The sequence below is a fragment of the Nyctibius grandis genome, chromosome 7 (genome assembly GCF_013368605.1).
Source record: "Nyctibius grandis isolate bNycGra1 chromosome 7, bNycGra1.pri, whole genome shotgun sequence".
Classification (NCBI taxonomy): Eukaryota; Metazoa; Chordata; class Aves; order Nyctibiiformes; family Nyctibiidae; genus Nyctibius; species Nyctibius grandis.
The window spans coordinates 15,564,430-15,592,335 of NC_090664.1; the positions used below are offsets into that span (position 1 = coordinate 15,564,430).

General features: G+C 44.3%; 2 protein-coding genes across 5 annotated transcripts in view; both read right to left on the bottom strand.

Annotated features, from left to right (window-relative positions):
- The window catches only part of RPL15 (ribosomal protein L15), a 206,351-nt gene that overhangs the window by 106,015 nt on the left and 72,430 nt on the right, over positions 1-27,906 (bottom strand). The window lies entirely within an intron of this gene.
- LOC137665946 (ubiquitin-conjugating enzyme E2 E2) overlaps positions 25,970-27,906 on the bottom strand; it is a 232,273-nt gene continuing 230,336 nt past the window's right edge. For all 4 annotated transcript variants that reach the window (XM_068405466.1, XM_068405462.1, XM_068405463.1 and 1 more), the window contains exon 6: positions 25,970-26,851. In XM_068405466.1, coding sequence (XP_068261567.1) covers positions 26,754-26,851 — 98 coding nt within the window. In that variant the 3' untranslated portion in view covers positions 25,970-26,753. The remainder of the gene's footprint in view (positions 26,852-27,906) is intronic.

Below are 27,906 nucleotides of genomic sequence, written 5' to 3' on the forward strand. Positions count from 1 at the left end.
TAAAATGCTAATAAAATGTGAAGAAGGACAGACACTTTCTACTGAGGTCCCTTGCCCTGGCCTGTCAGTCTGTGTGTCCGTGTTCATGCACAGCCTGCCCTTTCCGTGCACCCTTCCCTCCTGTGTTACAGAGGGACCCTTGCTTACAAGCAGAGATGCTCTTGGGGCCCAGCCACTGTGGCAGCGCCCTGGGACCCTGGCTAGGTGAGGGGAGAAGGGCAATATACTCAGCTAAGATAGAAAGCAGTAAACACATCCAGTGCTGAAATGGAAGAAGAAAGCAGCTTACCTTCTAGCTTCCCCCCAGCATACTAGAATTCTATGGTTAGGTCTTCCTCACCAGATACCCCGCCAGTCCCGAAGTATTCAGAAGTCTTGACTAACCTGAGGCAACCATAATAAATCACAGTTTAGCAGGAATGACACATGAAAAACCCCCCTCTTGCCTTTCAAAATATGGCAGGTAGCACAAACCCTGCCAGAGCCTGACTTCTTTCCTTACAAAGCACTTTGGCTCCGAGCTCTTGATTGAGAGCTACAAGGTGCCCTGACATGTTCCTGCTTCAACAATTTGTTAGCTGTGGCTTTTTGTGAAGATTGCCTTATTGCAGTATTTCTTCAGGGCTTCCTGGCTCTCCCCAGAAGACAAGAATATGCAGGACCAGTGGCAGGGCGGTGCATCAGGCAGTGCAGTCATGGCCACAGTGGGGCTTTGCTGCTGATTCCTGCAGTTTGCAGTCGTGAGTGAGCTGCACGTGAGTGCAAGCCTGCACTGAAACACAGACTTGGCCATCTGGCCAACATATTGCAAATGGGTGGAGGACATGCAGGTACTGATCAGTTTTGGCATGACATGAAACAGAGTGGGAGGGCGACTGAAGGCCAATCAAACCAGCAGAGAAGCATTAATCCTTGCTGCTCACTGTGCGCTATGAGCCAGCAGAGCACAGATTGTCTCCGGCGTTAATACCCACTGGAAATTGCTCTGTGTGGGTGCAGGGCGTTTCAGTGAGAATATACCTGGGTTTGCTGGGAGTCTTGTGTCAACAGGCTCTGAGAGTAACAGCAGGCATGGGAGTCGGGAGGCACGGGTTTAATTTCTGCGGGGTTCCTGGGGCAAGGTCCTTCCTCTTGGCCTTTTGCCTTCCTCCCTGGCACTGGGATGAGGTGAGTCCTTTGGAGCAGGGACCGTCACTTCAAATGGGTGCAGACACAGTGGGTCAAAGATCTGGTTTGGGCACCTTCATCTGCACACAAGTAAAGTTCAAATAATCATAGTGAGGTCCTCCCTTGCTTAATTATCTACCTTTTCTAGACCCTCTGCCTGTGTACCTGTGTCACAGTGGCAGAGAAAAGTGTGACAGGAAAGGGTTAATTTGTTGGGGGCGCAGGAGAGGTTTGCTGGCAGAAGGGAGGAGCAGGAGAGTATTTCTGTATTAACATGCAGCTGGTTAATGCAGCTGAATAGCCCTGGCTCAGCTGTTACCTTTCTCAAAGCCAGCGGCAAATGATGAAAAACCGTGTTAATATCTATTAAAAGTTAGTGGAAGGGGCCTGCTCTGTGGGAGCTTTTCCATCTCACATACAAGTGATGATTTAGAACAGAGAAAGATCCCCTCGAGGGGATTTTGTGAACCATGCAATGCTAATTAACTCCATTGTTGTATTTTGTTTTGAACATAAGAGTCCCTCTGGGATTGCAGCACTCTTTCCTCCTGCAATAGATTTCCATTTTGCACCACTGTATAAAATCTCCTCCATATCCCATCAGCAAAAGGGATTAACAATAGGGAGAAGCATAGTGCATAGTTTTATGGGGTTCTAGGGAGGAATGTCTCTCCCTTCACCTCCCAGATGCATTCTCAATAGGGGCCATTCTGTACATCCTTGTTTTCACCATTTCTTTAACCTTGAATTAAAACCAAGTGTACATCAAACACTGGGCAGCATCTCCCTTTGATCTTCAGCATATTCAAACCACTTCCAAACATGCTGTGCTGGAGTTTGTTTTAGTTGTGTTGAACAAAGTGGATCCTGACTCACCCTTGTGCTCTGGCTATTACAATGGAGCATCAACTTCAGCGAAGTCAGAACTAGGACAGGAGCAAGGAGCATCAGGTCTTTCAGATGGATTAAATGGCTGCTGCTTAATTCTTCAACTTCAGTCTCTGGCCTTCTTCAACTCTGAGAAAGCCCAAATCGCTATGTAGTGTCTTAGATACTCTCTTTTCTCTGCTGCCTTAAGTTTCAGCTCTGCACAGGCCAATATTTGCAGAGGGTTGATGTCCGTCTTCCTGCTTTAGACAATTTGATTGTTTCATGGTAAGAAATATTTATCAAGCTGTCCCAAGGGAGCAGCTAGTGTATGGACATCAGATTGACGACTTCTGGATGGAACTGGAACTGCACTGGGAGCTACCTGCCAGCCACTGTAATGGGGATTCTGCATGAACTCGACCAACAGGAGCAGGGATTCACAAATAAGAGTCTTTCTCATGTACCTTGTAACACTGTAAATGCTTAAGTCTTGATTCTTAATTCATGCTGGAATATATTTAATTATAATCTGGGCAATTTTTGAGTTCTCTGAATGAACAACAGGAAAGACATTTAACAACGTCTTCAGGAGTGTAACGCAAGCCATAGAGGAGCCCAAGTAATGCTGCCTTTGCACTCAGGCCCCCGGGGGCATGACTGTGACACCTCCACACCCAGGCAGAGCTGCTGCCCATCGGAGACACTGCAGCCCATCAGAAACCCTACACCCCTCACCCCGTCTTCAGTCACCTAAGCAAAGTACTGGGTGTATTAAACAGCTTTGTCAGGAATCGAGTGGGGATGCTCATTGAGGCAACAGCCCCTCTGGCATTACTACTAGACTGATGAAGCAAATTTTGTCACATAAATCTTCCCATTCTCTCCACAACACCCCTCACATACTGCAAACTCCTCTTTTCCTTTCCAAAAGGAGGGGAATCAATTCCAAAATGTTTATACTGCCTCTACCCCAAGCCTTCCTGCACCACCACAGCCGGCTGGATTTTCCCTTGGAGTAGCGCATTCAGTGATCCCAGCAGAAGGTGCTCTCGAGACCCCTCTTGTTCAAACGCTATGACATTATTTTATGCTGTAGGGTCTTGAGGGCTATTACTACAGCAGTTGAAGTTGCAGTTGTCTGTCGCAACAGTGGCCTATGGAGCATGCTAGTGTATATAAAGCAACATACTGAGAGGATGTCGAGAGTCATTCTTTCTGAAAACGCTGCTAAATCTTTTCTGCTTGAGCATTACAGGTCCATGTAAATACACATTTTTCTTCTTTTCTTTGCAGTCCCTTTATAGCAAATGACAGAATTAAAAAGGTAAAACTCAAGGGAAGGGACTTTCCACTCTAAAATCCTCATCTCACTTCAAACCCACACGGTGGTGTAGTGACCTCAACACCTTCTCACTCACATCTGTATAAAATAACCAAAGCAACTCCACAGGTTTACCCCACTCAACATCCAGAGAGGGAAGGGTAAGAGCCAGCCCATTTTTGAGAAGCATTTCCAGTGCAGTCTCCTCAGCAGGAACACATTTGCCAAATCTTGCTGCTTTTTTCACTCTTTAATATATATAGCTACAAGGGAAGATTTCTGTGAACAGAACAAGCCCACAAGTCATTTTTTCCCGTCCTCTCCGAAAGTTCATCTTCCTCTAGTGCTCACTGACCACTGGCTTGTTAATGTGCAGGCATAGAGAGTCAGCGAAGGTGTTACCAGCGTGGTCCTTGTCACTCCAGCCAGGACCACCCTCTCCGCTCTCACGCAGCTCAACATGTTAGTCCTTTATTGAGCTTCTGCAGACAGCTGTTGCCCTGAGCAGCTCAGGTACGTGTCCAAAAGCTGATGAACAATTTCCTGATGAGAGTGCGATGAGAACACCAAATGCCACGCGAGAAAGCGAGCTCTTTTGTGACTGCTGAGATCACAGCGAGTCAAAGTGCAGCAGTTTTCCTCAGATACTGAGAGCAGATTTTGCTTGAAGCTGCTCCTGCTGCTGGCACCGCAGAGGCATTGCTCCCCTCGCCCCGTCTCTCCCGGACGAAGTATAGAAGACACTTGAACTCCCAAAAGTTTCATTCTCACTCCAAGTTTCTCACCACAGCTCTCGCCGAGTAATCTCATCTGTGTGCTCTGCTCAGAGAGGTCCCCATTGACTCCTCTGGGGTTCTGTAAGGGGCCGCACGTCCCCAGCGTGCAATCCCACCTCCGGGCTGCTCATCTCTGGTTTCCCTGCTTCAGCAGCAATGTGGAGATGTTTTTGTAGTTTCTATGACATAGATGCTTATTGCCAACATCCATCTGTTCTCTGTGACCTATGATTTTCCACACCCTGCTAGAATGAGTGAGAAGCAAATCTTTTGCTGTTTGAGCGGCTTTCACACACTGTTAGGAAGAGGCTGGATACAGGGAAGGGAGGGCACAAAGAAGGGTGGGGACTGCTTCCACAGCCGCTGAGTTTTCTTCAAGCCAGTTTCTGAGCTTCGCATCACCATGTGAACATTTTTCCCCGTCAGACAGAAATGAGGGGAAGGGCAGCTAGCCCTGCTCACCACAGAGAGCACACGCTACTTGCAAATATTATTTTAGCGTGTCCCTGCTCTTCCCTTTCTTGGCCTAATATTTGCAGTGGATCATTTCTAAAGCCTAAATAACATAAGCTCATGATTGAACATGCTTTTCCTGAGCTAAACTCCACCCTGTTCCAAAGTAATTGCTTCCTCTCAGTGCCCCTTGTTAAATCCTCAGGAGAACAGGACAGAGGTTCAACCTCTGAGTCTTGCAGCCAAACCACAGAGCCCAGTGGTCACCCCCATGTATCTGGGGGCTCCAGGGGCTCCTGTATCACACCCCAATCCATGCCTCTTCCTCCATCCCTCTCTGCTCTGCTGTCATGAGTCAAGCCCGGCTCCTTTCCTGGAGAATAGGGGTTCCCCGTCTGGGGCTGGCAGCCACGCAGAGCTCCTCCAGGTCAGGTCCCTGAACTGCCCCAAATCTCCCACTCAGCTGCCATCCCCGTAACAGGAGGCAGAGGCAGGTGTCACACCAGGATGCATATCAAAGCCAAAGGACCCTTGTTTTAAGTCTGTCACAAGCTTTGTGCAATAATCTTTCTCCCAGAAGACTGGCAGTAAAGCTTTTAAAATTAATTTGCATAATTGGATCTTTAATTCTTTTTAAATGGAAACCAAAATGGCACTGTTCTCAACAAAAAAAAAAGACACTCACAAAAGCCAAAGGATTGGTTGCAAGGTGGAGATGTGTCACTGAGCTGAAACTAAGCCCAGATAAAAGATAATTAGGGACACTGAATCAAATTCTGATTGCGGATAGAGCAGGGAAAGACTGAGGTAACAGCACAGACTTCAGTAAAATTACTTCATGCTCGTGTCAGCGTAACTGAGACTTGGTCTGCAGTAACTACTTTAACTTTTCAACTCTGTGGTTAATTAGCAACCCTTTCAGTTTGTGGCTCTTTCTTTATTCAAAAATTTGTTAGATTAACAAACACTGCAGATATTTTTTATAACACTGGGACAAATGTTCCATTTGTGTAAAAGACCAAGACACCATTTGAGTCAATCTGACTGTGATCAGTTAATTCAGCGGAAATTTTGGCCCACTGAGATACTATTAGGAGAGCTGTGCATAGAAAAACAGAGTTCAGTTAGTGGAAAACCATTCTCATGTGCTTGTAAATGAAAAGCAACATTTCTAATGAAGTGCAATGTATTTAACCTCCCACCCCTCCCCGAATTACATGTGTGGCTCTATGCGGTGTTTTCACCTTAAAATTAAAAAAAAAAGCAATTTTGGTTGGTACAATCCACCACACTTGTTTCTAAAGAGCTGTTTTTATTGTTAAAAATATCCAAATGTCAAGTTATGAACCTGTTTTACAAGTGAGCTCGGTTTTCTCCCCTTGCTTGCAACAATTCATTCTTTAATAAAATACAAAGAAACTCCATCAGCATCCTCTACTCACCAGCACTGTTATTTACCCGAGCAGCCCGACTACCAGCAAGAGGCTTAAGGCCATAGCCTCATTAGCCTTTGCTTTTAAAGAGTAGTGAAATAGAAACACCGGAGCTGGGGCAAGCTGGCAGAATACAAATAGAAGATTTCTGCGACTTGTCAGTCCTCCTGGGTGCTCCATCGTGGCTCGTGCCATGGAAACGCAGCCCAGACGGCGGGAGCATGCAGGAAGCCCACGGTTAGATTCTGCTCATGGGTACCCCGGTGTAAATCCGGAACACCACCACCAGAGCCACCCGACTTATTTGGGATTTTCACCTGGGCGACTAAAATGCCTGAAGAAGTAAGGCATAGCTGGGCTGTTGCTGACACTGCCAGGAATAAAGCTGAGCAGTCAAGGTGTAGCTGCAAGTGCTGCTGCTCGGATCAATTTTAGGTAGTTTACAGCTCTCACGGATATCAGTATTGCCTTTTTTTTTTTTTTTGTGCTTTTTCAAGAATCCTTGTAAGACTAAAAAATGTGTCGCTGTGAATTAAAAAACCCTCATGAAATACAGTGAGAGCAACACATACCACACCGTGGCACCAGGGATGTGATCTGTTTTAAGAAACACATGGCTTTATGTTTAATGAAGGGAGCCTGTTGAAGGATTGCAGACCAGGAGGGCACACTAGATCTGTTGTTTTATTAGGTTCTGGGTTATGTACTTCTCCTTTTGCTGGGTATCTAACAACATATGCCATTCTACTCACAACTGAGTGAGCTGGGGGAGGAGGGCAGAAACAAAGCATTTATGAAGGACTGGAGCATTTTATTTTCTACCTTTTGAGAAAAGAGTTAAGGAAAAAAAAATTGTATCATTTTGTCTTAACTAGAAACAGAAACAGACAGAAAGGGAAATGGAATTTAAGTAGACGGAGGAGAATAATCATTCTCCACAAGCACACGGAAGGAATTGTTAGAAATACATAAAATGCACTCACCAACATCCAGTTCATTGAAATCATGCACTTAAGATGCACCAAAAACCCTCCAGTATATCAGGGCTAGATCTTGAAAATATTTCACTGCCTACAAGATGAATTGAAAGCACTTTCCATCACACATGGGATAATTCACACTTTATGGGGTCAGGAACTACATAGCTGTGATCAGACTGTGGTTGCGGGTACAGCCTTCCATGCTCCATCTTTGGAATTGCCTGAAAGTAGTGGGTAAAGGGCACTGCTGAGGCTGCCATTTGCTGCGTCTCCTCATCCAGCATCCCTGTAGGCCACTGACAGAAGGGTCAGTCCTTAATTCCTCTCTAACCCTTTCTGTTTGCAGCGAGGTGTTCCCACCACTTTATTTTGGATTTTGTGACCCTACAACCAGCGCTGCTCCGTTTCAAGTCCACCCAGGTTAATTTCTCAGAAAACTGCCCTTTCCACACATGCCTCAGGAACCCCTTGACATCAGGTTAGCAAGCCGTGCCAGTCTGCTTACAGGTGTACAAGAGCGAGGTTTGAGGCAAAAAGAGATGGACTGGAATCCATGGCCAAGGTAGAGGGGAGGGCTGGATCACCTCTTCCAGCAGCAGCCTACATAGGTGCAACATGAGGCCACATGTCTAAAATGTGATCCAAAACACCCCTCAAGAAATCCAGGCCTCCTGCCAGCACACCATGGAGCTGCCAGAATCATCCCACAGAAAATACGAACAACAGAGGTGATCTCCAAAATCCTTCCCCATTCCCACACTTTAGCAATGGACAAGGGCTGCAGGAAGGTTCACTTCTGCCTGTTGGAGCTTCACAGCCCCAAGCCAACTCCTGAAGAACATAGGAACCCTCCTGCAGCCTTTAATGTGGTAGCCTTCCATTTAAGACATTGATTCAAGACACATGGAGACTTAGCCTCAACTCCCTTCTAACTGAGAAAGGAGTTAGACCCATGCATCCTAGAAATTTAAGGAATAGGTGGGAGTGAAGACAGGGAATCTTCCTCTTTATAGTCTAATGATGTGTGGCCAACAAATGCAATACTCACAGGGTTGGAACTAAGCAGAAAGGAGCATTGATCCTCCTCTCTTCTCCATCACTGGTTAGGGCAGTGAGTATGAGTGTAACTGCTCTTCAGCACTTTTCCACAACCAAGATCAACACCTGGATCTGCTCACCTCTTCAGAGTATCACAGATTTCATGCATTTGACACTTTGGTGCTAGCAAAGCACTTAACCCTGTCATGATTCCAACTAGTAATGGCTTCATTAGAGTACTTTAAGCTTGTTGCACAATGATACAATCATTACGGTACTCTGGTTCCATAACACCACCCCCTCAGATGGCAACTCTGCACACTTTCCACTCTCCCCTTAAACCCCTTGGAGACTGCTTTTTGAACAGTATGGTATAAGTATTTTGCACAGGCTCCAGGATATTAACAGCTGGAATTTCTCACTCCCACACAATGCAAATACCCGTTATTAGATACTAGAGCTACTGGATAGTCTGGTGACAGCATCTAACACAGTTCTGATGCTAGTTCAGTTAATGTACCCTGTATTTACAGTCTTCAGTCTTGGATATATAAAATAGGCTAAGGCTCTGGGAACAGATTTCCCCCTCCTTGTCATTGCCAAAGAGAAATTGGTGAAGAAGTTGGCCAGGCAGAAGTGCTGGCTGTGGTGGTCCCCCCTGCTCGAGAGCTTCCCGGAGCAGCCCTGCAGAGACAGGCGCCCGTCCCACAGGATCACCCCTGGGGGAACACCCTTCACTTTTAATTGTAGAGGGAGTTTTCAGTTTTAATTCCCTGGCCACTGTTTCCTCACGAGCTCAGAATAATGAGCTGTAACTCTTCAACAAGAAAACCAACGCATTTTAGCATTTCTCTGAAAACATTCGGAGAAAGTCCCAGACCCAAGGGATTTTGTTTATAATTGCTGCCAGGATGATAAATCTTGGAGACAGAGGAGTCTGTATAAACAAAAAGATTTCCAGTAGCACAGGAAAACTGTGCAATACAAAGCTATCATCACCTTCTGATAGACAAAACATTTATAGTTTATTGTCAGGAGGACTCTGGCTGAAAAGCACTTGCCTGAGCCAGAACGGACTGACTATTTGCAGTAGGCACAATAAGGCAGTGAACACCACTGAGCTGTCAGAACTTCTGCAATAAACTCAAATCCCTTTTGATAAGAGGAATCAAAAGCATACAGCTCCCCACCACCTCCTAATAATACCCGTGACCTCAACGGGGCCTTATAAATCTGCTACGTATTTTGAGAACTAGATGCAACACCTGCTTCTTGGCAGCAGCCTTTTGTTTTCCCCTGGATAGGTGCTTAGCAATTTCAAATCAAGTTCCCCAAGCACCAGCTTCAGAGTCGTAAGAGAGTTTTCATTTCCTATCCTGCTATCCTAATGCGACCTGACCAAGAAGCCTCATCAATATTACAGCAGCAAGTAGCTCAACAACTTCCTCGTAAATAACACACTCTCACTCTGCTTTGTGCTCTGTGTTTAACACCATACTGGATATTTTAGAAATACTGGGAATCTAGTTGAAAGTATGTAGTAATAAGATAAATGTTTTGCTCCTCAAGAGCCAAAGTGCAGGTTGCTTACACCTAAGCACCTCCTGAGTCACTGCTTATAAAGAAGTAACCCAGAGAAGGCTCCAAACAAACCTGAAATGGGTAAAATTGCTCTTCGCTTTCTATTATATTCTTATATAAGACAAAACAAGAAAATCACTGTATCACATTATGGAGTTTAGTAACTGGTCCTTGCACATACCTAGCCTACTTCAGCACCAAAAGCAGCAATCCATTCAAATCTCTTGCTTGATTTGCATTAAAAGAAAGCAATTATTTTTTAGTTCATAAAGGTTCATTAAAAGAGAAGGCTCTCGAGAGTCCTCATATCAGCCTTCCAGTACCTGAAAGGGGCCTACAGGAAAGCTGGAGAGGAACTTTTTCCAAGGGCATGTAGTGATGGGACAAGGGGTAACAGTTTTAAACTGAAAGAGGGAAGATTTAGATCAGATATTAGGAAGAAATTCTTTACTGTGAGGGTAGTGAGACACTGGAACAGGTTGCCCAGATCTCTTCATTTAGCCCACACATGGGGCTACACAATAAGCAGTTGTTCTCTCACCCAATGTCCCTTCTCAGTCAGGGAAGGGAATTGGGAAAAAGAGGGAGACTCATGGGTTAAACAAAAATTATAGTTAGCTACAGAGTGCTGGCAAGTTGCTCCAGGAATAGCAATCACTGGCAATGCAAAACAGGTAGGAGAACACAGGGAAGAAAACAAACAAACAAAACCCCAAAACCCACACCCCACCTCTCCCCACCAAAGCTTTCCCTTTTATTGTGAACTTGATGTCAATGATATAGAGTACACCTGTGGGCCAGCCTGGGTCACCTGCCCTGGATTTAACTGCTAAGGGCCTTGATCACCATGGCTGGCCACAAACTGGAACAAAATCTAACAGAAACTTGATTCTATAAATTTTATCCCCATGAAACCAGGACACTAGAGAAGTTGTGGGTGCCCCCTCCCTGGAAGTGTTCAAGGCCAGGTTGGATGGGGCTTTGAGCAACCTGGTCTAGTGGAAGATGTCCCTGCCCATGGCAGCAGGGGTGGAACTAGATGATCTTTAAGGTCCCTTCCAACCCAAACCATTGGACATGGCACTTAGTGCCATGGTCTAGTCGACAGGGTGGTGTCAGGGCAACGGTTGGACTCGATGATCCCTGAGGTCTCTTCCAACCTGGTTGATTCTATGTGATTCTATGACTCTATGAAAAGAGGAGGATGAAAAAAAAAAAAAGAGAACATAAGGAAAAAATGAAACCAAGCAAAATAATGAATTGTGGTGGGAAGTCACCAGCCTTGGGTGGTGGACTTGAAATGCAAGTCCGTATTCAGAACTAGGGTCTCAGCGCCTAAGCCACAGCACACGTGTTCAGATGTCAGCTCTAGGGGAGTTTTAAATCAAAAGGAGCGTTAAGCCTTTTGGGTTTAACTGCTGTTTCAATTACTTTAAACAGTTATTTAAACATTAGACTTCCACAGGCCCCTAAAAGCCCCTCAGTACTCATTGTGCCAGGCAGCTCTGTGTCTTCCTTACACCCAAACCCTGTCCTGTGCTTCAGTCATTCCTCCACCTACGTGGAGGTCCTTTGCAAGGTCACCATGAGCCCAAATAATTTCATTGAATAACTGGATATGACTCCTCTCCTTAGGAAATAAAGACATACTCTGGATCCAAAGAGGATGGAGGTTCTTCCATGTGTCTTTGATTCAGGCAGTGAAATCCCAAGTAGAAGGCAGGCCTCTCTGTTTCACATTTTTTGCTGGCAAAGTAGAAAATTCTCCGCTCAGCACTCAGATTTGCTGCACTTTGCTTAGACACCAAGTCTCCATCTGCTCTGTCAGGGTTGTAAACCTCTTGCCTTGGGTCTGGGTTCTGCTAGTCCTTTGCCTCCCTTGCCCTCTTCCCTTATATGAGGATAAGAAATGAAGTGAGGATAATAGCACTTTATTGCTGCACAGCAGGGCTGCAAAAGTAATTAAAGATTCCGAGGTTGGAGGAAAGGGAGATGTATATGTTCCCTAGATAGAGGTGTTTATTTTCACTTAAAAATGTAAACCCCAAAGATGACTGTAACAGTACATTTTTCCCTCCTTCACCCCCAACAACTGAATCCATTTACCTGGAGTTCGATGAAGTCACAGCACAGCAAATCCTGTTTAAAAACAGGGCTCTCCTCTCTCCCTTTTTACTCCCGTCTTAAGGCTTTACAAAGCAAAACTCCAGACACATTGTGAGTCACATATCACTACCAAATAAGTAGCAGTCATTGAATGGTGCCTCATAAAGGAGGCAGGAAACAGGAAAAGCTCAAAATAAAGCTGTTTGTAAATTAAAGAACTAAGGGGAAGAATGGATAGGAAATGAGCCCCTTATTTTTTCTTCAAAATTATTCTGATTAATGAGGAGAAAGATCAATAGCCTATCTGCAGCTGCCATGGGGAAGACAGGGTGAGGAGTGAATCCAGACCCAAGTATCCCCGTGGTGCCAACACATCACATTCTGCACAAGCTCCGTATAATGAGCTGCAGGGCGAGATTTCATGCGACTGCACTGCTTACCTGGCTGTCCATTCGGTTCCTCATTATAGCTTGGTGTGATCAGTTATCGGGTACCAAAAGGAGAAACGTATGGCGTATATTTGTGAGCAGTCAGAAAAAGGATTGCTTTCATTCCTGCAACACTGCTGCTGTAACAAGAGCCCCAAACATGCCAGCCTTCCCTGTTCACTGCTGCTGCATGCAGCTCTGAAGTCATGTGCATCGTTTCCACAAGACGTGGCAACACCTGGGCCCACGGCCTGATGCAAAGCATACTGAAAGCAGCAAAATATTCCCACTGACATGTTTGTATTTTGTTTTTTTAATCAGCCCCTAAATGAAGTGCCGCAGATACTGCTGCTTCCTTTATTAATGTTTGGTTTGGGGACTTCACAATTATGTTTAGCAGCTTTTGTGGGCCAGCAGATTCCTAGGCAAAATGACCTGGCAGGCTGCTGAGGCCATTTCCACTGGTTTCTGGAGCACTGTGAAAGGAGAGAATGGCTGTTATTTGGATGGAGGCTCTGGATGAAACAAGACAAAGCATCATGCTCCCATCCTCTTTGGCTTGCCCCAGCGACAGGGAGAAAGTACCCAGCACTATTTCATTAAGGTCTTGGCATGTTCCTTAATGGCACTTGTGGTAGTTACAGGCACAAAGGAAGCACTTATCTCCCGTTGCTTTTCCCATCTGCAGCCATTCATTTGCAGATCTGCCCAGAGATCAATCCACACTGGCATGGGAGATAAGAGGGGACCCTGATGCTGGGCTTCAGAGATTACAGCAGCCAGACATGCTCTGAGGGCCAGTGCAGAGCCACAGAAGGGTGCTGTATTTTAGAGCATCCCCTGATACATGCAGCCCAGAAATGCTATCATCACAGTCGCTCTGCAAAGAGCTGATGGACACCAGCACTCAGATGCGGTTAGGGAGCGATTCCTCCTTTCTACAGTAACTGGGAACATACAAAGCAACGCACACAGAGCAAGGCTAGTGCCAAAAAATATTACCGATGCACATTTGTAAGTGAAAACTGTGCTTCCATTGCCAGCTTTCCAGAAGTCACGGTCTCCTTTTTGGCATTGCCCTGCTCCAAAACGGGGAGGCAATCAAAGGGCTTTTAGCAGAAACCTCTTAGCAAGAGGCACTGCTCCTGCAGCCACAGGAGTGACTAGCAGATAATGGGATACAGTTCTTAAAGAGCTGCCTCCTTGGCTATAAATACATACAACATTTAAAAATTCTTCATGTGAGTATTTGTGAAATCAAGAAAAACAGCGACACAATGCTCATATTTAGACTTACTGAGGAAAACGCTTTCTTTTGGTAGAGTACTTAACTGTATCCTTACACTTGGGCTTGAGCCACTCCTAAAATTGGCTCAGGCTGCCACAAAACAACAGCTTAAACCAATTTAATTGCTGTCTGCTGCAATCCCACCCGCCTTCCCACTCCTGGTTGCGCATTCCCTGTCTCCTTCCTTACGCCAGCTCTCGTGCTCATCTAACCCTGCTCTGAGCCATTTGGGAACGCAAGCCAGACACACGCCCTCGACACCCCAAAACCCATCCGTTTTCTACCAATTTATCATGCTGGAATAGCTCATCACCAGGTCAGGTGCACACTAGAGCCAGTGTAAAGAAAGGGGTGGAATTGCTCAGCTGAGACAGGGTGGGATCCTGAGGTTCAGATGTAAATTCAGAAATCTGGCAGCTCATCACTTGGTCCTGCTCCCTCCACCTCCGCCCATGCCATTTAATCCCATCTCTTGCGGAGTTATCCAAAGCCTGACCTGACCCTCCTCCCTACACACACACACACACTTGGTTTCTGCAAGGTCAGTAAATTGAATCAGCTCCGCGAGGGTCCTTACCAGCATAGAAATGCACGACTGGAGGTGTGAAGAGCTGCTCCCTTTCAACACCAGGAAGCCATTAGATCAGCTAAGTGGTGGTGTCAAGCTGTACCCTCAGGCTCCTGCATGCATTTGAGTCCCTGCTACCCTAAGGCCCGGGCTACAGAATTGGAGACAAAGCTTTACACTGAAGAGAGCAAAGCACCCGCTGCAGCGAGGAGCTGAGCACCCACCACGCTTCCCTGCGCAGGCTCCAGCAACCTTGGCTACTCCTCCTTGTAGCAGCCAAGTCCTACTTGGTCATTCTAATAGCCGTGTTTTAAGATGAGGATACTAAGGACTAAGTCAGATCTTTCAGGAAGAGATGTAGGTCAATTTAAAGGAAATTCAAAGACACTGAAGTAGCCAGAACCTAATAAAAATAAATGGAAAGGGGGAAAAAAAAGGAAAAAAGAAGCAAAGCCCTACAGCAGGAAGACAACTGAGATTTCCAACAGGATACCCTTCCCGCAGCATCGATTTACCAGTGTTTCATGACATAGACAGACTCCTAAATAGGAGGATAAGTGCTCGTCTGTAATGAAGTTTTCTGCATACATTATGTAGCACTGTCTCTTCCACATTTCATATATAGCTGTCTGTACCTATAAATAGCAATGATGCCCCACATGCATTATCATATATTACAACCTCTGACGATGTGGTAAAGGAGAGGAAATGAGCAAAGGAAGTGGTGTGCTCTGCCAGAGCGTACAAACTTGGCAGGGCCCTGGTAAGTCAGCTTCGGGCAAGCCAGTGCTGTGAAACAGTCCAAAAACATGTGGCAGAGCAAAATGATGATCAAAGAGACAGTAAACTGATGGGTTTGTTGCATGCCAGTTAACAAAAGACCAAGTACTCTTGTGGAGAGGCTAAAAGACAAAAAAGAATCCTTGCATGCTTAAAACCGGAGTATTGCACAAAACGGCATGGAAAAAGTAGGGAGAAGCAGACTGAACAGGCCAGAGCAGGTCTGCTGGGAGCTCTGGGAGGAAGATGACAGACAGGGGAGTCCTGCAATGCTGAGGCCAAAGCCAGAGTTGAGCCCCCACTCTCTGCAAGAGATGGGAGGTCAGGGCCAGAATTGCTGATCTCTTTCCTTTTTCAGAAGGTATCACCTCTGCATTGTGTTTTTTTTCCCCTTTTTTGTATTTCTTAAAAAAAGAAGAAAATTCTTCTTCGTTCTCACACATTTTATGAACTGATGAAATATCTTCATGACTTGTTCTCATCATTTTTTTTTCTTGTTTAGTATTTCAGCCTGACCACTGTGCCTACAGGGCTAATGAGCTGTGACTGGCAATAGAATTAAAGATAGATTCGATGGCATCCTAGCAGACAAAAAGTGTTTTAATTAAACTGAAAGAAAATTGTTGTTTATCATGGAGTAAGCCAGGAGCCCATACTGAATAGACAAAAGTAAGCCTTTTGATAGGAAAAAATCAGTGCCATGTCTAAGGGATGGGGAAATTGAGGTTTAATTCTTGGCTCTAGCAGATTTCCCACAGAGCCTGTTACTTTGGACCAAGAGCATGTTTTGACTTGCTGTTTGGAAGACGCAGACAGTTTGGTCTCAGCCTCCTGGGAACTTGCTTGCTATTTTCACTAGGAAAGGCCGAGCAGTAGAGAGCCCAAAGGAGACTCTGCACTGCTTAGCATCAGGGCATTTTCTAGTTCTCTCCGTAATTTGACTTAATAGTAAAATTCAGAGGTCAGTCATGAAAAGGCCAAGCTAGATCTGAGCTAGCCAGGGTTACATGGAAAACCACAAGATTTATAAAAACTAGTTCACTCTCTCACCCCATTACGGCTCACACAAATAGCAAGACTTGCTTTGACTTTACCAAGAGTAAAGTCAAAGACTCCAAGTTTGCTATTTTAATCAACTTAGTTAATTCTCATCAGCTTTGAAAGTAGTATAGTTTTGAGCAATGCCTGATTCATTGTGGAAGCAGCATATGGAGAGAGAAAGAATGGTAATGAATCAGTTCCTCCAAGATAGAAATATCACATATAGGTGTTTCAAGGCCAGGTAGGCAGCATCCCCTACTGAAGTTGTGCAGCACTTTTTTTTTAATACTATATCATCACTTGTTTCACCTTGTCAGCTTTTACCACTTGGTCTGAAAGCTCTCACTGAATGCCACAAGCTAATCAAGAAGATGCTTTTTCTGGTTTTATCCAAAGCATTTCTTTTTTATTTAGCCTTGTCAGAAAAAAAAAAGAAAAAATATCTTTAACATTAACAATGTATACACCTCCACAGCTGTGACGGTATACTTTATTTCTGGAGTCCATTAAAACAATTAAGTATGACCTATATGGAAGGGATCAGAAAACTAAAGTTGTTACACGACTGATAGCGCAGTCCATCTGTTAATGAGCTCACCATAATTGAGTGAGAAGTGTCGAGGCAGAGGATCATTTACACAAGAACTGAAGTTGATTCAAGGCCACCTTTATCTCCCAATGGTCGTCCCTCTTCTAATTCAGATTTAAAAGCTGCGGTGTTTTACAGGTCTCTCACACTTTCTGGGTGAGTTCTTTCAGCTGCACGTAAATCCCTCACATTTAACATCAGCTTTCACCTGAAACAGAAAATACATCCTACGGTTTTATCAACTGTCATCTAAGAGCGGAGGCACCTCGCGAGGCTTCGGTTACTGCAAAAATACAGCTTTTTATTTTGCAAAAAGGCTCACACATGAAAAGATTCGTCATTCTTTCTCTTTTTCCCCCTCCACCACGTTAGAGGTCAGAAGGGTGGTCCCCACAGCGGGTCACCCCCCAGCCAAGCGCAGGAGGAGGCCCAGCGTGGGGCAGAGCTGGCTGCTGGCCACCGCTCAGCAGAAGACATCCCCAGCACCTGAGCAGCTGCAGCATCTCCCCAGTGTCCAAAGGCAGCCCTCCTTCAGCACGCAAGGCCGCAACCACCGGTGACGCTGTCGCCTAAATACATGTAGAGAATACATGGTTTTAATTGGAGCCAACTCAGGAAGGACGAGCACACATTTGAGCTCAGAGAGCCAGTATAAAGAAAGAAAAAACAAAAGAATAAATAAGAGCTTCTTACAGCCAAATTCCAATAAATAGAAAGGGAACCATGCCATTAGGCAGCTTTCCGTAATGTCAAGTAAAAGTCCTACTTACCCTGGCTCTTAACTGTGGCTCCAACACCCAACCTTTCAGGTAGTCTCCTATGCCTGACCCGGTCAGCACACGATGCCTTACACCCTCCCACTCCCCCTCCAGCTCCCACCTCAGGGGCTGCCTGTGGTGGCCACTGGCCCTCAAGGACAGGCCACTGAAAATCTCTGCAGCTCACTCCTCTGCTGCCAGGTTCCTTCCTCCTGGCAGAGCAGAGCTGCTCAGAGCACCAGAGCCAGACTGAGCACAACACGTAGTAAATGAAAACCTCTCTTTGCTTATGCTACTAATGACACCTCAGATTACTAGCACTTAATTGAATTTACTTTTCAGCATGCTTTTTACATTTTGTTTTTCTATCAGCTGAGACAATAAAAATCAATTCCTGTAGGGCAATTTCATTTAGGTTTATACAGTGTTTTATATTCAGATTTTCAATGCTGCAACATTTGAGTGGCAAATCCATGGAGAATCATTTTTTAAGTACTTCTATGAAATTAAAAGGGACCCATACTGAGGTTAGGCACTTTAACAAGAAAAATACTTTAAAAACAAATAAGTATGAAGGAAAAACAATATCCTGGAGAAAAGTTATTTGGCCAACTGAAGCAGATTCATTAGAGAGATCTCATACATGTGCAAGAAATACAGTTACATGTATAAATATTTGGAGTATTGGTGACACAGATAAATAGTTATTTAACCTTTTTTTTTTTTGCTGAGTTTTACATTAGACTTGATACAAAATACTGCTGAAATCTTCCCCCCAGGCAAAACTACCTACCATATAAAAGGTCTTGATTCTGAAAAAAAAAAGCTTGATTCTTCATGTGCTCAACTTTTGCGGATCAAGGGCAGTTGTGCAGATTTACAAACTGTGTATAACTCACAGTGCACGAATTTAACCATGGGACAGGCTGGTTGAGACTGTGCATGGGTCTGGTGGACAGTCCCTCCTGCTCAGGCAGGGTGGAGCACTGTGAGAGCCGCTGTAGGGTCTAAGGGAAGGCATCTCAACCATGCACTATCACCTTACCACTTCCCTGGAGAACTATTGACTTTAATATATTTTACTTTTCCCAAAGGATTTAATAAAGAGATGAAGATATTTTTTTTCTCCCTTGCTAATGGGCTTTGCTGCTTTTTGGGAGCAGGAATGCTTACTTGGAGGAACAGGCCTTTAAAAGACATTTATGACTGTAAGGTGACATTTTGATCCTTAACTCACTCATTTGGATAAGTTTGCTTCTGCTAGATCTACAGAAGGTTTCCGCTGACATTCTCCCCCCCTCTTTTATTTTAATTACTAAGTGCCTCACCATCAGTTTCCGTTAATGTTATTTTCCTTGTTTTACCTTTTGCAGTGCTGGAACCACCCTCGTGGGTGGCACTGTGGGTGGTCGTGTTTGCACCCACCACCACGTTGTTGGGGTTACTTAGAGGTTTAATCAAACTCTCTTCAGTTCTGGAGGTGCCAGTGTGTGTCCAAAGCAGGCACATGTATTTGTATACAACATGCATCAATACACATATATCATGTATATATACATATACATACAAATATACATATACATATATATATACACACACCCCCTGAGGTGGGCCAGTGACTGATTTTTAAGCTGGGTCTCGTGACTGTCAGTTTTCCCTCCTCAGCACCTCTGCCCTGGCCCTCTGTATTGCCTCCTCCAGCCCCCTATTGCTCTGCGTACAAGTCCTGGAGAAAGCACTGGGATGAAGAAGGGCCTGGGCTCAGGGTCACAGGGCTGCAGCCAGCGGTCCCCTCTCCTGCCACCCTGAGCCTGGCTTAAAATAATATCAGAGAAAGATTTATAAATAAGAAAACATGCAGCATTACCCTTCAAAATACATTCATCCATTGGCTTGATACAACCTAAGAAAAGGCAGGGTACATCCTCCACAAAGGAGGTCCAGCCGTTGGGGTAAGCGTCGCGTTGCCTCAGCTCATGCTGCTGCAGTCGTTGCACACTTTGGGCAGGCTCCAGAGGGAAGAAACTTTCTGCTTCTCGATATTTTTCTTGCTACTGATTACATCTTCTCCACTTCTTAGAAAAAATCACCTCTAGATCCACATGCAGGCTGCCAGGCTCAGCCCGCTGGGTTCCTGGGGGCATGGCAGTGGGGAGGAAGAGTGGGTGGGTCTCCTGGTTTGGACTAGAACAGAACCAATTTTCCTTTCAGTGATTTTTCCTTTCCTTTAGCTAAAAGCTAAAGTTAAAAAGACAAGAAAACCCTTTGCACAAAAAAAACCCCATGAAGAGTTTCCTAACATTGCTTCTCAAGGCCCGGGATTGCCAAAGCTGTGCTGTGAACATTAAGCGGTGCTGCTGGGGTGGAGGGGTGACAGTCCTGTCCTTGAGTGAAGATCTGTCATATGGGAGAGCTTTACCTACTGGCAGTTTTGGCTCTATGCATGGCTTCTGAATTCTGGAGAAATCCTTTTGGTTCTACGTTAGGTTAAATTTGAACATGCCAGAGGCGTGGTGATACCTCCTCGGGGTCTGAGCAGCGGCAGCAGGGCTAGACACGAGTGGGGGTGAAGCAGACGGAGGGCTGATCCCCTCAGCCCCTGGCAGCAGGGGTTTCTGCTGGGGGGACAAGCGAGGGGCTCTGCCCTGAGTGAGCTGCAAGCTGGATTTAAGGCAGGTGCTGGGTGCCTCAGCTGCAGAGGAAGAACAGCATCACCCACCAGGCACAACCTCATGTCCTCCTCCTGCTAGTTTTGCATCATTGCAGCATTGGCAGAACCACGGCCGAGTGCATTTTGACCTAAGGGAGATGCTGCAGCACATATAGATTGCTGGAGGAAATTTGTAGTGCATGAGTGCAGTGTTTATTGATGTAATTATTTTTCTTTTCATTTCCTCTTGGGTTTTGACTGCATCTCTTGTCCTTCTGCCTCCAGAGTTTCAGTGCCATTCTTTGAAAATTAGACAGAATTATTCGCCTAACAGCTCCAGCCAGCACGTTAGCAGGGCTCAAGTGACTGCTGTCATTTTTTGCTTGCAGACTTTTCTCAATCTTTTATAAAAATTGAAAGAAAAAATTTACAAATAGGATTATGTGTTTTAAGAGAAGTAAATCCACACAGTACTATACTACACAAGTAATAGTCTTCTTCCTCCACTAGAAAAGTATTGATTAAAGCTATTCAAATCTGTATTTATTTTAAATAGATAAAATGGCAAGTTTACACAGGAATGAAATATAGTATTTCATGATGCATATTATGAAATAGAAGAGAATGAGATTATTCCCTTAAGCCTATCAATTATTAAATTATCATTAAAATGTATGTGTATAAATAATTCCGTGAGCCTTTCTGATTAGATTACCTTGATATGACAGAGCACGTTTTGATTATTCTTTGCTGCTTTGCAATAAGGATTTAAATTCTAAGTAGATTTCAGGAAGATTTCTTTTAAAACTGCAGCAAGAGGTAGTGGGTGGACAATATGTAATGAAGCAGAACAGGAAACAGGGGTGGACTTTCCCTTTCCCAGTGAGATGTCAGTGCACTGTGGTGAAACAGCAATGGGCTGTGAGGAGCCTGAAGCAGAGGTGACTTTGGTGTTTGGTGTGTTGGTAGGCTTAGCCAGGGGGTTGTGTCACTGAAGTCTGAGTGAAGAAGCAGATTTAGGAACTGGGGAGCAGCAGAGAAGGAGCAGGAGTGAAGGTTGCATGTGGTCCAAAGGAAGTAGGAAGCAGGATTTTTGCAGGTCCTTGGTGTTGAGAAGTGATCGCTAGAGAAAGGTCTTATAATTGAGAAGTGTCTGAGAAATGTAAATGGGAAGAGTTTGAAGATGGGCAAGAACATAGCTCAGCTTTGCTACAAGCAAGGTGTTTCCAAAGTGCGATGGGCACTTTCTTTGCCCCATTTATGACAAGTGGAGAAAGGAGTGGGGCTATATAGAAATCTGTGTGGTAGGAGCTCCATTCATGTGAAGAGATGCCATTCAAGGCCCTACAAAGGCTATGAGTCAACTGCAAAGAAAGGAGGCATTTCACAGAAACTGAAGTGTGACTCTGTTTTTCTTGACCTTAAGGTCTTCAGCGACACAAAAGGGCACCCCAGAGATGATTCTGCAGCAACAAATGCCTGTTGTGAATGAGCATTTGAGGAGCAATGACAATAAGAAATGACCTGAGGTGCTTGTTTCCAGCCCTTGTTTCCCAAGGGACTGCCAAGGGAGGAGTCCTGTGTGCAGCCTGACAGAGGTGGAGGAGATGAGGGTGCTGGGAAGCTCTTCCCAGTGGAAGCATTTCCCTAGAAAGCCTCTCCTGAAACGTGTGATCTGACCATCCACATTTACTATTGGAACACCTGGACAGTGGGGTGTTTTTTTTGATTCAGTTCTGCAAAACCTATAGAAGTAAATACAGCTTTTACTTAGCCATTACATGAAGTGGGATTTTTCTAATTTAGGACTGGCAAGGGATTAGGATGGCTTAGTAGCCTTGTCTTTATTTCAGCCTTCCATTAGCCCATGACTACTTTCTTTCACAATCAAAGTAGACATGAAAGAGATCTTTTGCTTTGCCCTTTTCATTATCCCGAAGCGCTGCAGGTCCCTATTACAGTTCATGATGGAATTAGGGTGCAGAATGATGAATTTAAAGGTATCATAAAACTCTTCCTGGTAAATAGTAGCCCCCAAATGTATTCCAGTTGTGACTTGAGAGAGGCTGCTGGAGGCATCCCAAGCAGCCATGCATTGGCTCTGCAGATTGTTCGAGCTGAGGAAATGCATTTGCATATGGATGTCACGCTAAGGAGGCAGGCCAGCCCGGATTTCATTACTGCTAATGACGGTGTGTGGGAGAAGTGATTTAGTTTTATAGGCAGTGCCAGGCGTGGCACAATGAGGAAGTACTTAATTCATGCAAAGCTCTTTCTTGCTTCCAAGACCTAAAAATCAGGGGCTTTCAAGCAGCTCCGGGAGGCTCAGTGTTACGTGACATGGTCTCGTTAGCACCGGGGGAAGAACAGAGCCGTGACTGAGGTGAGGGAAGGGGGAAGAAGGAAGCTTCAAGATTTAGTATTGATGTTGGGGAGGAAAGGACAGGAGGAGAAATGAAAGGGAATGAAAAGGAGGAGAGAAGAAAGAGCAACTGAGGATGGAAAACCAGCAGGCAGAGCTGGCTCTGCAGGAATCATGGCTGCCGAGGCTGGACACTTGGACTTTGGATGTGCCAGAATTTTTACTCTGAGTCCTTGTTTTAGTCTGTCCAACTCAAAATGCAGGCAAGCGAATTGGGCCTGGGGCAGGACGTCCAACTTCAGAGACAAGAGAAATTTCTGAGGACTGGAAAGGAGAAAAGGGACCCCAGGATAATGCTGGGGATGGGGTAACTGGGAGTTGCTGCACTCTCTGAATCGTTGCATGGCATCTTCGTATTCCAGCGGAGCCGCCTCTGCTTTTCCTGCTGCAGTAGGCACTGCCTCAGGCAAGAGGGAGCAGATGGGGGCCTGGGTGCACGGTCTGGGCATGTACTTCGGGGGACAAAGGAATTACTATGCTCAGGCAACTTCAGGAAGAGCTATTTGAACTGGGATCAATATCTTGGGTGGCCTCTCAGCTGTGAGTAATGAATCAGCCAAGCAGAAGAAAGCAGTCAGAGAGAAGGAAAGGGTGAATGAGAAGAAGGAGTAAATCAGAGGGATTAATGATGGAGATAAGACAGCCAGCAAGAGGGAGCATGCCACAACAGCATGCTGAAGGGGCAGCTCAGAGCATACACCGCACCCAGAGCATGCATTGGGCCAGAACTTAAAAGGTTGAGAGGACCTTGAAGAATGGCTCAGTTATGGGGTTTATGGGGCCTGAGACCTCTGGCACAGGGTATCAGGGAAGAAGGGCTGTGAGCTGCTGCCCATTATTTGAGCATGGGATATGACTGCGTGTCCATCTGCAGCTCACAATATGAAAACCTGAAGAAAGATCTTTGAAGAGAAATTATTCCTGCCCTATTCATGGCACAGCAGCTGGTTTTAATGGATTTTAACTGTTTGGCTGCAATCACACACAATGCCTGTAATCAAAAGGGTTATGAGCTGCTAAAACTTACTCCTGGAGCAGTATGGAAATGCTGTCTGAGGAAATACAGGATTTTCTGGGTACCTTAATTTAAGCTATGTTGTTCTGTAATTTTCTGGAGAGGGAAATCAGCTGGTGAGTTGGACAGGGGGATGTGAAGGCCACTTCAATAAATAGTGAATGAGTAAACTGAGTTTGGAGAGTTCCCCGACTTCTGCTTCATCTGAGTTGCTCAATGGGTATGGGACAGTGACACTTAGCTGGGGTTACTGGAAATTAAATATTGTTTACTTGGTATTGTAGTTGAATTCAGAAAAGTTGTGAGATGTCTTTAAAGAATGAAACCCAGTTTTAGCATTTGTGTGTCCCTGAGAAAATACTGACATTAATGGCCTTTATACGCTGTATTAGGACAACTGTATGCTGTTGAATATGTTTTACTATACATGAGTCATTCGAATGATCTTCATACCCAGTTGTAGGAGGGCAGCACACGGACGTCACGGTCTAGAAGATGTTAGAAAGATGATCTGGCATAAAAAAGAAGCAGGAATCAGCTAAATCTGCAGAGGATCTGAAAAGCAAAGGTGGGACAGAATAATGTGCAATATTTTCTAGATGTAGGCAAAAGAAAAGGAGAAAAAGAGACTATGCCAATACATTATTGCTCAGTGGGGCTCTGCTGGCAGACTGAATTCTGTTGGGGATGGATCATTTCTCCTCAGCGACAACAGCAGGTTTCAAATAACGCTTCGTATTTCTCAGGTTTAGCAGATGAAGAAAAAGAATTACTTGGGAGGCAAATAGAGCAGATTTGCAAATAGAGGAGAATGTTTTATGGCCAGACTTGCAAACATTTGGCTCCTGCAGATGCCAGAAGACTCTGCATCTGCTTTAATCAACGTGGGTTGATCCTTTCTGATTATTTCTTTGAGATCCCTGTGGTTCTTAAGGCACCACATATTATCTAAGACAAAGCCACTGTTCAGCTTCACAGAGAGGGCAATTTACCTGCAAATTCAAACTGCACAGCTTTTGATCAGTAAGGAAGGCAAGCGAGAGCTGATGAACTGAGAATAGACATTTATTAAGAATTCTGTGATTCCCCCTCCAAGGTATCTCAGCTGTCTTTCAGTTACGTCTTCATTAGAGATACAACAGGCTCTTCTGTTTATAATGTCTTTATATTTTTGAAAAAAAAAAAGATGATAGTAGAAATTAAAGACTTCTTTTCAAGTAGGTTTAAAATGTACCTGGGAAATTACTGCATTCTGCTCAGTTGAGTGTAAATAAAGGCTGCAGAGTGGCAGACGCTTGAAGTAATTCATAAGAAATCTGAAATTGACCATTAATTGCTGTCTCAGGGGATACAGGTCTTTTACGGCAAGAATCTCTTCAGCATATGGGATAAGAGGAGAAGTAATGCAGTTACTGTACTGGGCAAGATGCAGTTGTTCTTTTTAAATCTTTTACCCCTTTGCTGTATTTTTACAGCAGGAAGGTTCCCTTCAGACGTGGAGGTACTTTGCGGCAAGTTGTATTGTGAAGCAACTTCCAAGGGAAGCACATACAATAGTTGTCCTGAGAAGGTGTTCTGGCTCAGAGAAGCCTGGTTTTTGGGTTTGGTTTTGGTTTATTTTTGAACTGTTACTGTTCTTTCACATTTGTATTTAGGAACTGTTGGTCTCAAAATGTTGTATGGCTGGGCTCGTGAACAGTTGGCTTCTACAGACACCAGAAGACTCTCCATTTGCTTTGATCAAAAGAGGCTGATTATTTCTTTGAGATCTCTGTGGTTCCTAGGGTGGTAGTTATATACTACCTACAACAAAGTCACCGTTAGTTATATACTACCTACAACACAGTCAACATTCAGCTTCTCTTCACACAGAGGACAACTCATCAGTAGATTCAAGCTGTACGTCTGTTCAGTTATTAGCAAATGGCTGAGAGAAAAACAAATCAGCCTGGAAATACTAAGCAGTGCAGTGGTTGGCGTAGAGGCCCTATGGTGTCACCTTGACTGCTTTAGTCTTCAGGATAGTTGGAGTGTAATGGGATTGGGTCTCCCTGTATCTTTATACTGTCCTTATTGTAATGTGTCATCTTTAAGATAGGATCTTCTTTAAACATAAGAGGCAAGGAGAAAGGGGAGAGGGCAGGCAAGCACTGTGTATAGCATCTGTAACATTTAATTATACGAGAGAGGGATTTTCCAATATGCCTTGCAACACAAAGAACATTTTAGATATCAGCATCACAGTATGTATTTTCTAAATCACAACACCCACACATTTCCTTAGCCAAGTATAAGTTTTCCTTCTATGGCTGCATATCTAAAATTAGCCTGAAGGTCAAATCTGAATAGAAATACCCTTGCCATTGAACATGCTGGGACTGATTGGTGCAATGGGCTCAATTTTCCCATCGAAAACCTTCATCTATTTTTTAAAATAACAGTTGCTTTTACAATTAAAGAGCTTGGAGAAAGGCAAAATGAGGCCTGATGTATAAAATCATTATCAATATTCTGCTTTCACTGCAAGGCTATTTTTACAACCAACTATTTTAAATGTAACAAGATGGATATAGTGAAGCCACAGTATAAAAGATGCAGCAAGAGGCTTCAGAATAGCTGAGCTGAGCACCGGTATGTGAAAGAAAGGCCTTAAAATTTGGAAGATGTTTGTATGTGAAAGATATACATAATGAATTCTAAGTTAAGAAATGCATTGTTGAGAAGAAATGAATAGTTTAGGTCTAAAATAGTTGCTTAACTGGCAGTTGTATTATGTGAGGGCTATGCAGCCTATACTGCACAAATGCAAAAGCACCATCTTGCAAGAAGTGCATTTATCAGCCACAGTGTTTTATTGAGTGCTTTAATAATACAAGTGTACATCAACTGATCCACAGTCAAAAGTGGCAGGTCCCTAAGAAATTTACAAGCACTTTTTTTTAAGTAAATCAAAATACATATTAATTTGTTCAACGCAATAGCCTTTTGTGTGGGAAACAGAAGGCTAGTGATAAACACAGTCTTAGTAATGCACAGTGATTCTTGATTTTAAGCTTTTATACAAAACTTGTTCCCAGTAGCATGCACCCACCATTAAAGACTTCAGTACAAAAAAATAACCCTAAACACTACATTTAAGTAGAAACGAGATATAATTCTGAATTTGTTTGTTTTCCCCAAAACCACATGAAAGGAAAAAACCCCACACATTAATACAAAGCTTTGTGACAAAGCTCTATACTATTACAGATTCAACATTCTTTGCACTGATAACCAAAATTCCCTGTCTACATTTGAGGGAAACAACTTTCAAGTTAACAGAACAAAAAAAAACCCCAAACAAATAAAAATAAAACCAAAAAGAAAATAAGGACAACCTTTTGTCACAAAATGGTTCAAAATTCAATAAAAAATAAGAATGAAGGGAAGGGCTATTGATGCACTTAGTGAATGTGCTTGCACAGGTCCAGCAAATCCTAGAGTAGGTTCCTATGTGGCATACCGCTTGGTCCACTGTCTGGCCATTCTGTCGTGCTCTGCTCTGTTAGTCATATACTGAGTGGCAATACTTCCAACCAGGGGGTCAGCTGAAAAGGAAACACAAACCATGAAATACTCATCAGCCTTGGAAGGACGAAAAAGCTATTCTTCGATCCCAATTCAATCAGTTCTCTTAGGTTTAACTGTAAGAACAAGGTGCCTACATATACTAGTCCCATTTTGAAAGCACATGTGCATACAAGAAGAAAGGAGGAAGAAGATGGGGAGGAGTTTGCTGGCAATTAGTAGTCTCAGTCCTGCAAACACTTACTGCATATGCTTACCTTTAATATCTTAATATATCCAGAGGAGGTCACAGAGACCTGGGCTTTGCTATTTTTACACGTATGAGTGTCAAAGCAGCATATCTAATCTAAGATCCATTTTAGAAGTTGCAGTCTAGAAAGTATATCACCTTTAACTCTTCAGCCAAGGAGAACAGCTATATAGGGGATTCCCAGAAGGATTTTGTTCTGTGCAAATAGGAGGCTAACAGTCTACGAGTATTTAAGAAGTGCAAAGTTGTTCATGGCTGGAATGAGGTTTGAGAAGCACTGCAGGGCAAATGGGGAACTTAGGCAATGGGAAAGGGCAAAATTTCTCTTGGCAAAAAATTTAGGGAGTAGCCACAGGGAAACCTTGTCGTAGTGTAACGTAGCTTCAGGATGAGCCTGATAGCACTGCTGCGAATTCCCACACCCTCCTTGGAGGTGACACCACTGTGTGAAGAAACACTTTCGCAGACCCACAGAGAAATGGAGACCAAGGGTTGAATTTGAAAGGAATCCTTGGAGCAAAATTTGATGAACGTGCTGGTTGTCATGCTGTTGGGAAAGGTGGGGTTTGGCCTCTGAGGCATCTGGCTGTGACTGGCTGCAAGAACATCATGGCATTATCATCTGGAACGTGGTAAGTGCTTCATGAGGTTCAGTGCATATGTAAAGTGCTGCTGCTAAGACCTTTATAAAACCTTATGTGAGTCAGCAAAAAGTGATGTGCTGTAGTAAAGGTTTACCCAGTTCACACTTGAAAGTCTTTTATGTGCGGGATGAATGTTTCTGTGAAAGCATGTCACTGAGAGCTGTAAATCAATTTCTTTGAT